At 39.9% G+C, this 13,575-nt stretch overlaps 1 protein-coding gene across 2 annotated transcripts; it reads right to left on the reverse strand.

Annotated features, from left to right (window-relative positions):
- Positions 1–6,804: 6,804 nt before the first annotated feature.
- zfand2a (zinc finger, AN1-type domain 2A) lies at positions 6,805–11,994 on the reverse strand. 2 transcript variants are annotated; one of them, XR_004698643.2, is made up of 10 exons: positions 11,820–11,994; positions 11,044–11,147; positions 10,856–10,950; positions 9,666–9,797; positions 9,424–9,575; positions 9,184–9,321; positions 8,987–9,062; positions 8,692–8,898; positions 7,664–7,748; positions 6,805–7,120 (listed from the first exon to the last, which is right to left on the reverse strand). XR_004698643.2 is itself a non-coding variant. In XM_035181424.2 (10 exons), the coding sequence occupies exons 2-10, from the start codon at positions 11,096–11,098 to the stop codon at positions 7,082–7,084; spliced, it is 849 nt and encodes a 282-aa protein (XP_035037315.1). In that variant the 5' UTR covers positions 11,099–11,147; positions 11,820–11,994; the 3' UTR covers positions 6,805–7,081. The 2 variants fall into 2 exon arrangements, 1 of the variants encoding a protein (XP_035037315.1); XM_035181424.2 differs by having other exon boundaries at positions 8,822–8,898.
- Between the last annotated feature and the right edge of the window lie 1,581 nt (positions 11,995–13,575).

The raw sequence follows: 13,575 nt of genomic DNA on the forward strand, positions 1-13,575 counted from the left end.
GCATTCACACCAACAGGCAATTTAGAGACACCTATAGCAAAACAGTGATTTAGTCTCAGAGGTCTCGTCACAATAGTAAAATAAGGTTTGATTGCATATTGAAAATAACACGGTGTTAAATTGTAATTTTCCGCCATGTGTCAGTCCAGCTCCCTGCCACATACATACAAGGTTGCCATAGAAACCACCACAGTTGATGTTGCCTACAAGGTTGTCATAGAAACCTACAGAAGATGTCGCTTTTGGTAAATAGCCTGTATTCATATGACATTTTTCCTCGATGAGCCCTGTGCTGTCCCAAGGACACTTCCGACAGGTGCAGATGGGGAGAACCGGGATCGAACAGCCATCCTTCTGGTTAGAGGACGACCGCTCTACACCCTCAGCCAGAGCCGCCCATCATTTGTGCCATCCATCTGGGTTATTTGTCAGTGTGCAAAAGAAAGAAAAAAAAAAAGAAGCGCATGACAATGATCGGAGCCTCCTTCAAAACGTTTTATGTGCAGCTTCTAAAAGCTTCTGAATTTCACCCGTTCCACTTATTGAAAAGTGATGGTTCACAGGCGGCGGATGAGATTAACCCATACTGTGCTCGCACCATCGAGCCGACCTCAGGCAAACAGTGGCTCCTCAGATTCTAGCCCCATGTGTGCAAGAGTCTCGCTGACACTATCCATGGAGAACCCTTCAACAAATGACTGACTGTAATTGATTAAAGGACAGGCAAATGAAGCAGTCACACACACCACTTCAAACAGGAAGCTGAGCACAGTGTGACTCATACTTAATATAATATAATGATGGATGATTGGATGTCAACACACGGGAAATGTCCCAGTTCTGCACATCACAGCCTCCGCTTGAAAACAAAAAACTCAAACCTCATCATTTATTCAAACAGAAAGTCAGGGAGAAATACAGCTTCTGTTGTCGTAAGAATCAACAACATTGTGTGTGTGTGCGATCACTGGACAGTAAGAATCCGAAATCTTCCTGCAAAACGATTACCTACGTTCACGCAGAGCGCAGTAAAAGTTTATTGGTGATAAAGTTGAATAGAAAATTCGATAGTGTACATGAAAGATGTAAGCCTGTCTAGGTTGGAGAAAACGCTTTTGGAGAAAATATCCAAATGTCAATTAGAGCTTGTTTGTTGTTTTTTTGTTCAAGCAAGATCACACAAAAAACTATTTATCCCATTTCCACCAAACCTGGTGGAAGGTTTGGGGCCTGAGTCTGAAAGGAATCCATTAAATGTTGCCGTGGATGCCGATTAAGTGGCTCAAGAGGTAGAGTGGATCGTCCACTAACCAGAAAGCCAGTGGTTCAATACCCGATTGCTCTAGTCTGCATTCTGAAGGGTTCGTGGGTAAGATACTGAATCTCAAATTGACCCTGACAGTTGTGCGGCTTGTGTGTGAAATAGAAAAAGCGTTGCATGAATGTGAGAATGTGACTTGTTGTGTGAAGCACTGTAAGTGGTCGATGTCACTAGAAAAAAGTGTTGTATAAATACAGTTCATTTACCATCCAGGATCTTTTTGATATTGCAGCATTGGTCATTCTTTTTTGAATTTTCATAAAGTTTTCTAAGAATTATGCACAGATCTTGATTAAAAAGAAAAATCAAGATCCATCCACTCGTAATGACTGTGTACATTTTGGGTGCAGATCCATAGTTTCAGATTTAAATGATTCTTTTCCCAGCTGTTATTTTGTGCTGCTTTATAAAATTGCGCTAAGATAATTTCACTTGAGCAGATACATGTAGTTAAGAGTTAAAATATATGTAACAATGGTTTTCATGTTCACTGTGTTGGACAAAGTCAATTATTTAGACCACTTCTTTTTTTAATATAAATTTCTGTTATAAGATCTTCACCATCAGACTGTTTGGCCTTGGCGGAGGAATCCACTTTACTGAGGGCCACTCGAGTTTGTATCGATTCTGACTTCACCATGAAGAAGCATCTGTTTAGTTCCTCACATAATCTCAACTGAACACTTGAGTCCCCGCAGATTTATACAACACTAATAATTTATCTTTGGCTTGATCGTGTTTGTGATGGTTTGCTGATGACACCTGCTCACATTTATCTGACTGACAACCAGAGGGATGGTGCATAGCCGCTGAAAAGCTGCTTTTAGATGATGGAAACACAAGCGGCTCCTAGGGGAAGTGATGTTTCTCCCCTGGCCCACACACTGTTTTTTTGTCACTGGGAATAATCTCTGTATCGTCTGTAGTTTCACAGAAGCGATGGACACTATTACACCTGAGATGAAACGGCTGCTGTCGGGGGTCTTAATACTCAGCTGCACCCTCTGTGAATAAAAGACACACTTCACCCCTGGGAGCCGCTCTGTTGCTGCAGCAAATCCAATGTGATGAAACCACTTTGAGGCAGAAGAGTGGGGGGGAAATAAAACGTTAAATATGCCATCGCACTGTGTGTAACAGCTTTTAACAGCAATTCGCTTCCTGTTTCTCTGCGGTGTACATGCACGACTTGCTGAAAAAAATTATCTTCCCTGTCAATCAAATTTGACTGTGCTCCTGCCTGAACCTAAATGACCTGAACTGACTGATTCTGTTTGATGGCTGTGCAGCGCTGACGCAGATGCACCGCCTCTCCGTGGGCTTGTTGAAGTGTGAATGCGGTGTTGGTGAAATGAGAAGCACAGGTTATTGCACAATGACAAGCTGATGGATGAGAAGTGAAGTGGAGGAATAGGCAGCGCTCAGAAATCCATATCCTCAGACTTGTCAGACACCAGAACCGTAATATGACCCGACTGGGGGGGAAAAGGGAGAAAATCAAAACAGACAATTTCAAATATCAGTTTAAATATCCTTAAAAAAAAAAATCCCTCAAACTAATCACCACTCTGGGTAAGTTGCAGAGTCAGTGACATCTTTTAAAAATATTCTTCAAAAATATGTTTGAAAAAATAAAAGCCTTTTATTAATCCTAGTTCATCAGTTTCATCATGTGTTGTCTTTGTTTTTGTCATTGTTTTAATACATTAGTCTGATTGATTCTTTATTATTTTATTCCTTGATCGTATGCGCCTTAGTCCTGAAATGTTTGAATCCTGTTTCAACCATATAAAGCACTAAGTATTCTTCTCTCCACTATGCAGAAATTGAGCCTAATTATCCTGGACAGTCGCAATCAGGGGATGGAGCCAATTGCGAGTCAGTCTCAATCATGATGTGTCACTGAATTTCATAGCATCAAATGACAAATTAAAACCAAACTTACCAAAAAAATGTGTGATGAGAATTATATCTAAAATGATATCCACTAACATGGAGGAGGTGGGATTTAGGACTTCCTGGTGGCTCCTCCACCTCCTCCATGTTTGAGCAGGGATTTTTTTTCCCGCTGCTGATAACGCGGTAAAGTTTGTTGTTGTTGTTCCTGTTTGCGAACGACAAAACTAGGTCACTCTGTACCAGTGTACAGGGAAGATAATGAATAACAAACAGTAGCCGACTCAGCCGTGTGGGTTTAATGGGCCGTCTGTGCCAAACCAGCCACCATAGGTACATGCAAATATGGGCTCACCAGTTACTTACTCATTGTAAAGTGAAACGGTCCAATTGCCACTTAAAGGGATAGTTCACCCAAAAATGAAAATTCACTCATTGTCTACTCTCCACCACTCCTCTGTCATCCTCCTCCAGAGCTGCGTTCGCACGTGGATCACAGCGGACATTCAGGCTAAAAACATGGTGTAAATTACGCCTTTTAAAGTCGAATCAGAATATCGGGGCTTCCAGAAACTCGGATGACACCACAGCAGCAGCATAGTGGTGAGTATAGTGAGTGAATTTTCATTTTTGGGTGAACAATCCCTTTAATGGGTCTGTTTCCCACTTTTTCTGGTTGTCATATGAATTAACTTCCGTTTATTTTTAAACTTAAAAAAAAGAGCTGTGGATGAGGAAAGGACAGCATCTCTGTACGTCTCTGTCTCTGCTGGTCTGCATCACACAGCTTTTCCATTAACGAGGGCACATTGTGGCCCCCTGTCCTGTTTCCCTGCTGTGCTGTGAAGTGACACTTGTCACACAGAGAAATTGAAGCCGTGTTTTCCACCTCAGGCTCCAAACTCAGAAATCTTCAGCTGAGGATCTTCACCTTTAACACTGACATCTGTCGTTAGCATGGCATCAAAAATGTGGCAGTTTTTTACAGAAATGAAGAATTATTTGATATTTGTACCCTTGCACTTGACATAACTGTATTAATACAATGCTCAGTGTCTTCAATAAGCAAAAAAGTCGCATGTTGTAATAGTGAGAGGAACATCGACGCGTTTATTTGTTCACAGATGTGCTGAAGAATGTCAGTGCTGCTAATGAAATGCTGCCAATACACGGTCATGTCATGATGCTCCTGTGAAGACCTTCAATGATTCATCATTTCAGGGCTGAGTAATGTACTCCCCACACAGAGAATCATTGCCGTTTATTCAGAAACATCTTTCTCCTCCACACATACAACAACGGTTAGTCAGAAAGCCTTGAAAGTGCCCTGAAACCAATCCATGCCGTATGTCCCCACCCTTCACTGATACTGGCTCGAGTGGATGCTGTTGCTTTTGCTGTTAATGTGATCAAACTCAACAAGCCTCATCCCGACGAGGACCATAAGACCATCAGACATGAGGGGCAACAGGCGAGAAGCATCTGTCTCCAACATGTCAGAGGCTGCATCTTCTCCTCACCCGGAGAAGTGTACTTTGCAGCAATCACGCAGAGACTTGATCTGCTTTTCACTTCAAAATATGTTATTAATAACTGTGTTAAATGTAAATATTCTGCATGATACGATGTAGATCATTTCAATAAACTGAACCATTTTGGTAGTATTTCTAAAAGTCAGTATTTCCCTTCATGTCACGATTTGTACAATGAAGGAGATTCCAGCTGAATCCAGTTTTTCCACCAGGCAGGGGAACACAAAGATGCTTGGTTGTGTTGAGCATTAAAATTCAATCTCTCCTCTCCTCCTTAGAAACTTAGTTATAATCACAACTCAGGCGAGACACCATGTTTCATTTAGACACCAAACAATACTGTGGACTATAATGAGTAACCTTCTCTGGTGAAAACACGAAAAACAAAGGTATTGACTTTATAAAACATGTTTCTTTCGCCAAGAAATCATTCAAAAAATCTATAACTCCCTTGAGTCATCTCTTATTAATGAAAATATTAAGCATAAACTGTATTATTATTTATTATGTCATGAAAATATTAGAATATTTAATTATGAGCTTCTAATCCTATGCAAATGGTAAATAGCAAGTTTAGTTTATATATTTAGAACAAAATTGCTCTCATCATAAACATGCAAATGTGTTCACATATCGTATAGTGCATAGATGAGTTAAATAGTGAGGCATGAACACTTTTAAGTAGCTGTGTACAGGTAATTGAAGTATTAAGACCATATATGACAAAGACTGAAGACACAACGCCAGCAATGATATATTCTGATGAAGTGTGAAATGACAAAGGTCACATCTGATGAAGGCAATTAGGCGTTTTTTGTGGCACATGCTATTTACAGCAGGTTGCGGAGGTCTTGTCCGGCAGCTGCACCCCCGTCAGGTCTACTTATTAAATATGACTATGTAAATGAGTTTGGTCAGCTCCAGTCACAACAGACTCCTCTCCAACGTGGCATTTCCACTGCAGGCAGCTCGTCCAACAGCTCGCTGGACTTTCACAAAATGTGCTCATTATGCAGACGACAGCAAAAGCAAGAATACATCAAGTATTGGAAAGAAAACAGCATTTGGAAAATGAAGAATCTCTGTGAGACTAATTAAGAAGGAAATGGGCAGAAGTCTGTTCTGGCAAACATCTGTATAGTAAAACATGCATCCTGCTGTGGCAGATTAAATATCATCCATGAAACAATGCTGCCCTCTGCTGTACAAACCTGAGCTGCTGCAATTGAAAGTAACGTATTTACATCATCTGATCAAACTATCGACGTTTGTGACATCTTCAAACTGCTTCTTTTGTCTAATCAACAATATAGTCAAATATATTCAGTTCACAATGATATTAAACTGAAGGAAATATCCTGGAATTTAAAACCTTGAATCAAAACTATTTTATTTTCCTTTTTATTTGATACATTGTTTTAACTTTAAATTGTTGATCCAAATAACCAATCAATTAATTGAGCAGGAGTGAGTATGTAAATATTTGTACATATAACTGTAAATACATTTTCCAATTTTTTTGTTGTGGCACTTTCATCTGTTCCACATCATCTGTAAATTGCAGCCCAGTTTAAAGCATATATATAAAAATTATAAACTGAACTCATTTCTCCCTTGAGCAGATTTATCTTCATGATAAATATACAGTATTTCAGTTTAGATCTGTCAAGGCTTGGACCTCTCAACCCAGAGGAGTTCTAATGCAAGTCCTCAGCTTAAGGCTGTACAATTCAGACAAGTGTGTGAAACCCGAAACTAACCATGAAGGAAATGCAAATCATCGAGTTGTGGAAAAAGAAAGACATTTTTAAATATTCCCACATGCAGCTGCACAGGTGTCCCCCACATGTACTGTAGTTTGATGACAAGGCAGAAGTTAATCCAAACAACTGTTCAACTCTGCTGCATAAAGTCTAAATCAACTATTTGATTCCTCCACCTCACATCTCTATTGAACCGATGCCTGAGTTACCAAAATAACAAGCTTCATCTCTCAGTGGCTCAGTGTTTAAAGTGTCATCACATCTGAATCAATGCAGAAATTCAAAATGTAGGCATCTTTGAAATAATTTATTCAATATTCATATATGGTAATATAATGGATTAATCACAATCAGCATATAAAATAGGTACAGAGCAAATCATTGGTAAAAATGACAGATCCTGCTGGGAAAGTATGTGCTTATATTGTTGAAGGCGGTAACATCTGAGCAACTTCCAAGAGTATTTCTTCATGTGACAATCATTGATCGTGGATATTGAAATCCCAGATGTGCAGTGTCTAGTTAGTAGATAAAATAGCACAGCCCCAAGTTTAAATGGTGGCCTATGTCTAGGAAAGGCTGCAGTTGGACTGTTTGGTCTCTCTTCCCTGAAAACAAAGAGGAAACACAGTTAGATTCACTTTCACATAGAAAACATTTTCTTACATAATAAAAAATATATGAAATGCAAATTAGTCTTTTGTCTTCTGCCATCAAGAAAGTTCAAAAAAATATTATGGAGGACCGAAGCTGTCAAAATTAAAAGTAATACACAAATGAATAAATGTATGACAGTACATGCACAAAAATATCAAAATAAATGTAGGCATTTATTTAATGTGACTTAAATTGATATTTGTTTTGATTTGCTTCTTTACTTATTTACCTTTGTATTATCTTTCATATTTATTTACTAGTTTGTTATTCAAATGTTAAACAAATTAAAAAAGACAACTAAAATTTCAATTAGTTAATTAATGCCTTTATTTTCATCCAGCACGTAAGGTCATATTAATCTATTTATTATGTTTATGTATTTATTGTGACAGTTTGGGTCCTCCAAATCTGCGGTTGCCATGACAACGGTGTACCTACATGTGTTGGTATGTTAGCATGTTAGCATGCTACTGTCGGCTAAGCTTTCCGGGTACCTGTTGTCTCTGCTGCTGGCGTCGGAACTCTTCTTCACTGGCAGCGAGAGCCTGAGCGAGAGCCAGATCCTCCTGCTCCTGAGGGCTGAGACACAGCGACACAAAAACACATCAAGACTCTGACACTTGGAGAAATAAAACAAAAACTAAGTTACTACACAAAACACTTATAACAGATGACCCGGTCTGTGCATCTGGATACAAAGGGGGTAAATCTATATCCAACTGCCCTCTCATTACTTGAGACTGAAAACTCACTGAGTTAATACAAGCAACTTGTAGCTTTTGATGGTGATAAATTCATATAAGAAAGTCTGTTTTTAAAAATCCACACTTCTTATTATCCACTAAAAACCAGTTCATGAGTAAAAACTAAACAAGAGAGATGACAACTCAAAAATGTAGAAAAATGGAACTAGAAACTTGCTGAATGCAGTTGAACTAGAAACGATGTCCCTGCTTGTGTCAATTTAATGAATAATGGCTGAAGTTATTTAAGGTGCTACCTGCCAGAGTCAAATAGTGGAGAAATTTCCACCCTTTGTTAAATCTGACAATCAGATCAACCTGTTCTGAAATGCCTGCTGCTGTGGGCGATCTGCCAGCTGGAGCCTTTTAAAATGATATTCACATAATGCACTCATATGTGTTTTTAAATATTTACTGCGAATGAAACCATTAATGAGTGGATGGAAAAGGCCTTCAGGCAAAAGTAACTGTTGCTACATTTGTTTAAAACGAATGGTTCCAGGGCATTGTATTCTGGAGGCTGAACAAACATAAATAATATTCACTAGTGCAAAATAAACTTAATCCACATTGCCGGTTTTTACACACTTTTGAATTCAATGTTTGTTCGCAAAGCACCTTGTTTTCTTCCCTGATCCCTTTTTATCTTTATCTGATATTTTTGCATGTCATAAATCTTAACAACATGAATGTCAACAGTCACGCTTGCATCAGAGCAGTGTTGTTTATTTAACCAGGTTCATTCAAGTGTGTTACACGTCATATATTTTTGTTCCTACCGGTCACACACTCTTCGGCCCGATCATTCCTCTCTGTTATGATACAGCTGTTTGATGCTGGAGCTAAATGAAGAGAAGACTCCGCCGCACGGACACGAGTAATTCAAAGGTTTGGATGAAGTGTACTCACCTGAGGGCCGGCTGCACCGGCGGCCCCGACTCAGCCAGAGACATCTCCAGAGCCCTTTGTAAAGCCTGCTCCTCCGTCTGCAAGGACAGCAACAGAGCCGCTCAGTCATGTTCACATTTCACTCTCATTGGGGAAATTTGGAATCAGGTGATGTCATGTGCATACCATGCCGGCCTGAAATGAAGCTGAAGGCGGTATTACGCTCTGTGCGGAAACAGAAGTGGGGATCCGCTGGGTAGTGCTGAGAAAAGGGGGGTGAAAACGGGAGCAGGGGGAAAGAATGATTATTTTGTTCGAGGAAGTCAGTATCAATAAGCATTTTCACACATACACGTTTGAGTGGACAGAACGGAAGTGCTTACCCACTGTTGTGGCCTCTGGTATTTGCCATCACACCGCTAGGAACAGGTCTAATGTTTCCTGAAGCAGCAGATGAACCGGAGCAGGAGGCAGAGGTGAAGGTGGAGGAAGCACTTTGGGCTCTCATTACAGCAGCATTTCTAAAATATATTTTAAAAAAACAACTCTTGTCAACCACTCCTACTATGATATTTTAGATGAAATAACAGCATTATCTGAATGTGTAGTGTTACTATACCCACCCAGGTTTGGACAAAGGTTGCCCGTCAGTCTTACAATCATGGTCTAGTGGATGCCGGTGTTTAAGACAGTAATTAAAACGGCACTGGTCACAGGTGACGCGCATCATTTCCTTCTGCTTACAGCCTCCTTTAGAACATTTATTTGTGAAAATCTGAAAAAAAAAAGACAAAGGTTATTTATTTTATCTTGCAATTTTGAATCGGCACAACTCGTCGACTTTTTGGATGAATTAAATTCATACTTTTCTCTTTCTCTGTGCAGGATCCGATTTGCAGTCGCGATCGATGTGTTCACCGACTTTAATGTCAGGCATCTCCCCTCTCTTGATGGGGATGGGGATGTTGCACAAAGGACATACTGGGACCTGGATGTCCTATAAAATCACATATTAAACAATTACAGATTTGAAGATTTTCACGAAATTGAACGTATTCCCACACTGTTGAATCAAACAAAATTCAGTTCATTTCTTGTTTAAACAGAACTGGGTTGTGGATATTTCCCAGACTTTGCCTTTCACATATGACGAACGCAGCAGGAGATTCTCCAAGTGTGACATGTTTACGACAACAACAAAAAATTGTCAGAACTTTCAAGCGAGTGTTGGCGTCTGGGTAGAGCATCCAGGAGGTAGGACATGATGTGTTCAAGAATCTCAAGCCTGAATGTTTATTCTGTGGGACTGGGAGTGGGTGGAGTGGGTGGAGTGGGCGGAGAGATTCAGCTGTCAGTGCACAGGGGAGTTATATAAGGGCTGGGTGTGTTCTTTTCAAAAAAACTTTTTCTGAGATGATGCTGCCACAACAGTAAATTTGTCTGTTTGTTTTATATGACTTTGACTATGAACCTCACCCAATAAATGGTTAAACGGCTCTAGGAATCTTGTGTCTAAATGTACACACCAGCTAGAGGCTCTATGTTCCAGTTATCCTTTAACTACTGAATTAAGTATAGAGTTTATAGTCTTTTTCATTATGTATAAATAACGAAATCATGTGTTTTTGTTGGCGTGGGCCCATTTCCCCAAAAGCTCTTGAATCTCATCATCTTTCTACACGAGTGTCTTCTACATGCACGGCACCTCTTTTTCTAATCTCTGAGATGTTTGTCTTCTTCCAATTTTGCATCTATTGTGTGTTAGAAATATTGTTCACATGCCCACTCAAAGACATGTTTTACTGCTGAATTCTCACACAGGCTGACTTGGACATTTTCTCATAATTTTCCTATGGGACTGGCAGGAAAAATTCAGTAAAATGTGACTGACTTTGAAATCTACAATCGTATAACGTTTTCTAATATACCGTAATTGCGCATTCATGCGCTAAAAGGGGAACACTAGAAATAAACACCTTTACGTGTGAGTAGAGTAAATTAAAACCTGTTTAACACTTTGTATGAGTTGTGATGAAAACATGTTTCAGTTTTTACCTTTTTATAGGACGACGTGCATTTGTGATTCGCATAGGTTATGTGATCCTTGCAGAAAATCTCTTGACAGGCGTCACATCTCATGGGAAGAAAATCTGTGACATCAGGGTGAGATTTCACATTTCAGGATCAAAAACAAACTCACACAAACAAGCGGGACAGGATCACCTCTTTCCTGCCGAGCTCACCTAAACGCTTGCAGGTCTTCTCGGAGCAGTGTTCGCCTAAATCTGGAAACTCCATCACAGAAACACGTCCGCCTCCGGCTGACTGAGGTCGAATCTCCACAAACCTGCAGGGGGGGAAGGAAGAAAGCAAAGGGTTCAGAGCTTCACTCGAAACCGCTGACAGGTGAAATGCTAACGGTGTCAACAGTGGGGCAGGGTTGACTCACTGCATGCTAGCTACCGTTAGCTTCGGGAATTAGCGTTGTCATCGCTGAGTTAGCCACTGCTGGTATCGTATCAACACGGCTGACTGTCAAGTTAGCCTAGGGGAGATTCAAGCTAGCAGGCAGATGTTGTGAGCCCCCCGCTAGGAGCTACACACGTAAACTAACTTAAACGATTAGGTTGATTGCGTAACTACAGCTTACGTTATTTACGTTCCCGTGGCAGGGACTTGGCTTAACAACGCTTATTATAGAGTGTCGAGCAAAGTCATGATGACAAATTCAAAATCTGCATCAGCTAACACTTGTTTATTAGCAACACAGATGCTAGCTGGGTGTTAGCTTGTGTGTCGCTAAGCAAAAGGCCAACGCTAAAGTTAACGCTACCCGGTCTATACAACATCGCTCAAGCAGATAAAGACGAATACATCTTGTTTTTTTTAGACTGAATCTCGAAGTAAACATGGTCAACATACCGATACACAGCATTAGACAAAGTGTTCTGTTAGCCGACTAGCTAACTCAGCTAGCCGGATCAATCTGACAGTTGCTGCCTCTACTTGTTTTACTCACCGGATCCGGTTCGTGTTGTAGCAGAGGACCGAGAGACGTTTTGTTGACTGATCCGATCGAGCTGCGACTTTATCTCCTGTTTTCCGTCAGTGGTTTAAACCGCAGATCCCTGAGCACCACTGTGTGTGTCTGTGTCTGTGTCTGTCTCTGTGTGTGTGTGTGTGTGTTTTTAACCGAGCTGTCGTCAAGTTTTGATGTGTCACGCACGCCCCTCCTACATCCATGACGTAACACGACGGCAGGAAATATGATGTCACTGCAGGAGTGGTTTAAGATGTGAACTTTGCAATATTGCAACAGCAAGAGTCAAAAATGAGCATGAGTCAGCAAAAAGTAACATGCATTACTTAACTGTAAGGATAATATCACACATATATGTACACACACAGCAGTTCATATCTACCCTGAGCCCTTTTGACTGCCTACTATGTCCTGTACTTATGTCACTTGAGTACTTCACAAGTTGTGTACTTTTATGTCGCTTGAGTAGTTAATAATTTGTGTACTTTTATGTCGCTTGAGTAGTTAATATGCTGTGTACTTATTTGTCGCTTGAGTATTTAATTTGGTGTACTTATATGTCGCTTGAGTAGTTAATAATTTGTGTACCTTTATGATGTCTTACTTGGGTGTTTTACTTGTATTGTGAGGTTGTTATATGTTGAGTACTTATATGTCTTACACCGGGGATCGGAGAGAAAGGGCATTTGAATCCCATCTGTGTCGTGTACAGATGACAATAAAGTTGACTTTGAATTTTTTGGGTAAAAAAGAAATTAAAGCAATGTGTGAAGGACATTCTCTTGATCTCTACTGCATAAAATTGAACAGATTGTAGTGTCGAGCTGCTCAACACAAGACCGGACAACTTGTGTTAACATACTTATTTAAGCTGAGGTGACACTGAGACTTTTAAAGGTATGTGCTATGTTTCAGAACAGAATTAAAGTTCATCACCACAAATGAAGCTGATCTTTATTATGTGTGTGGAACTTCTCCAGTCTTCTAAAGAGGACTATAGTCCTGCTACTTCCTCACTAAACTAAAGCACAGAACACAAGACTCATGTGTCATGTGTGTCATCAAGTCAAATATCCTTCAGAAATAGATGTGAGGTTTAGGTTTCAATCAAACCAATCACTCCCATCTGGCCATCTCAAAAAGACACTTCACACCTCTCCAGCATTTTCTTTTTAAATGCAGATGACCTGACTAAAGATACACAAGACCTCTCAAGATGTCAGGATTAGTGTCACAAGCGTTGTCCTGCACTCGACCAGCGGAATTCCCTCTTAAACATGTCTGCATTGTGCTGCAGCCTCTGATCCTCCTGTGTTGTTGTCCCTCCTCAGAGGAGGGGTCATGCAAGATTGTTGTATTCCCATAAATTTAACAAACCACTCCCAACAAGGTATAACCTCTTTTCTCAGATCCTTAAACTGTATCAAAAGTCAGTAGTAAGAGGATCATGAGTGGGGATTGTTTTGGTTAATGAATGGTGCTTATTTATTTCCATATATTTATATATTAGTTTGATTTTAATGTGGTTTAGATCATTTGTTCACATTTATATCTTACATATGGATCTGCAATGTAAACCACTGGTGCAATACTTTTTGCATTTAAGCAGTACCTATATAAATACTTACGCAAATTTGTATTTAGTATTTTGAATAATTATTGTTTTTCTACCTCTTCAGACTGTTCATTTTCATCAGTAAAATTAATCTTCTTCAATAAGATTTTAATAAGATGA

This window comes from Hippoglossus stenolepis, chromosome 16 (genome assembly GCF_022539355.2).
Source record: "Hippoglossus stenolepis isolate QCI-W04-F060 chromosome 16, HSTE1.2, whole genome shotgun sequence".
In the NCBI taxonomy this organism is placed as follows: Eukaryota; Metazoa; Chordata; class Actinopteri; order Pleuronectiformes; family Pleuronectidae; genus Hippoglossus; species Hippoglossus stenolepis.

What these genes read in the sequence shown, in the direction of transcription:
- zfand2a (XM_035181424.2), bottom strand. Translation starts at nt 11,098, where the DNA reads ATGGAGTTTCCAGATTTAGGCGAACACTGCTCCGAGAAGACCTGCAAG. An exon ending in CAACCTTTGTCCAAACCTGG is followed by an intron (nt 9,322 to 9,423) that starts GTGGGTATAGTA and finishes AATATATTTTAG; the next exon opens with AAATGCTGCTGTAATGAGAG. An exon ending in CCGGTGCAGCCGGCCCTCAG is followed by an intron (nt 7,749 to 8,821) that starts GTGAGTACACTT and finishes GCTGTGTCTCAG; the next exon opens with CCCTCAGGAGCAGGAGGATC.